Here is a 743-nt window from a genome sequence, read left to right as displayed (position 1 = left end):
CAATATTAATATAAATATGTATTATATTTTTCTCTATATATGCTAAATATATAATTGCTAAAAATAATAGATGGGGTCATATGTATTTACATTTATGTAAATATAAATACACAGTATTGCATTATTTCACGATCAGTAATGATATAATAGTGTATTTTGTTTCCTCGTGTATGTACATACATTTAAGTATTATATTGCGTGTGCGACTCTGAATTTCAACGTTCTGTTTCATATATCTATACAAACTTTTTTTTTTCCTTTTTGAAATAAACATTCACTGTTTTGCTTTTCTGTATGCATTTCTTTATAAACATTTTTACCGCGTGCAACATGTGTTCATTTAACGAATGAATTAATATACATAAGTGATTTAGTATTTTATTATTGTTTTGCAAAACGAGGTTACGAAGATACACTATACTTTAAATACGTAGAAATGGCTTTTATTCTACCAAAATATGTTTTGACATTATTTAAACGAAATGTTTCACAAAATTTTGTTAATTGTATAAGTATTAAAAACAATAGTTTACACAAATTGTATCAAGAATCGAAAATCCGACACTTTCGATCTAATATAGATATATGTCTCTCGGAATACTTTAGGTAAGCAAAGCTTTGAATTTAATTTTATTTTTGCTGTAAACTGTAAACATACATATAAGTTAGAGAATATATTATTATAATATCATGATATTATTAATTTTTCTATATTTTGAAAGTATAAATAATAAACATGTTCA

The 743-nt window shown here is 23.6% G+C and overlaps 1 protein-coding gene across 1 annotated transcript in view; it reads left to right on the top strand.

Annotated features, from left to right (window-relative positions):
- Positions 1–436: 436 nt before the first annotated feature.
- The window catches only part of LOC108574577 (farnesyl pyrophosphate synthase), a 9,901-nt gene continuing 9,594 nt past the window's right edge, over positions 437–743 (top strand). The window contains exon 1 of the mRNA XM_017937194.1: positions 437–606. Coding sequence (XP_017792683.1) covers positions 437–606 — 170 coding nt within the window. The remainder of the gene's footprint in view (positions 607–743) is intronic.

This window comes from Habropoda laboriosa, unplaced genomic scaffold (assembly GCF_001263275.1).
Source record: "Habropoda laboriosa isolate 0110345459 unplaced genomic scaffold, ASM126327v1 scaffold175, whole genome shotgun sequence".
Taxonomy (NCBI): domain Eukaryota; kingdom Metazoa; phylum Arthropoda; class Insecta; order Hymenoptera; family Apidae; genus Habropoda; species Habropoda laboriosa.
Note: the sequence above shows the minus strand (reverse complement) of the source record. Positions and strands in the feature narration are given on the sequence as shown.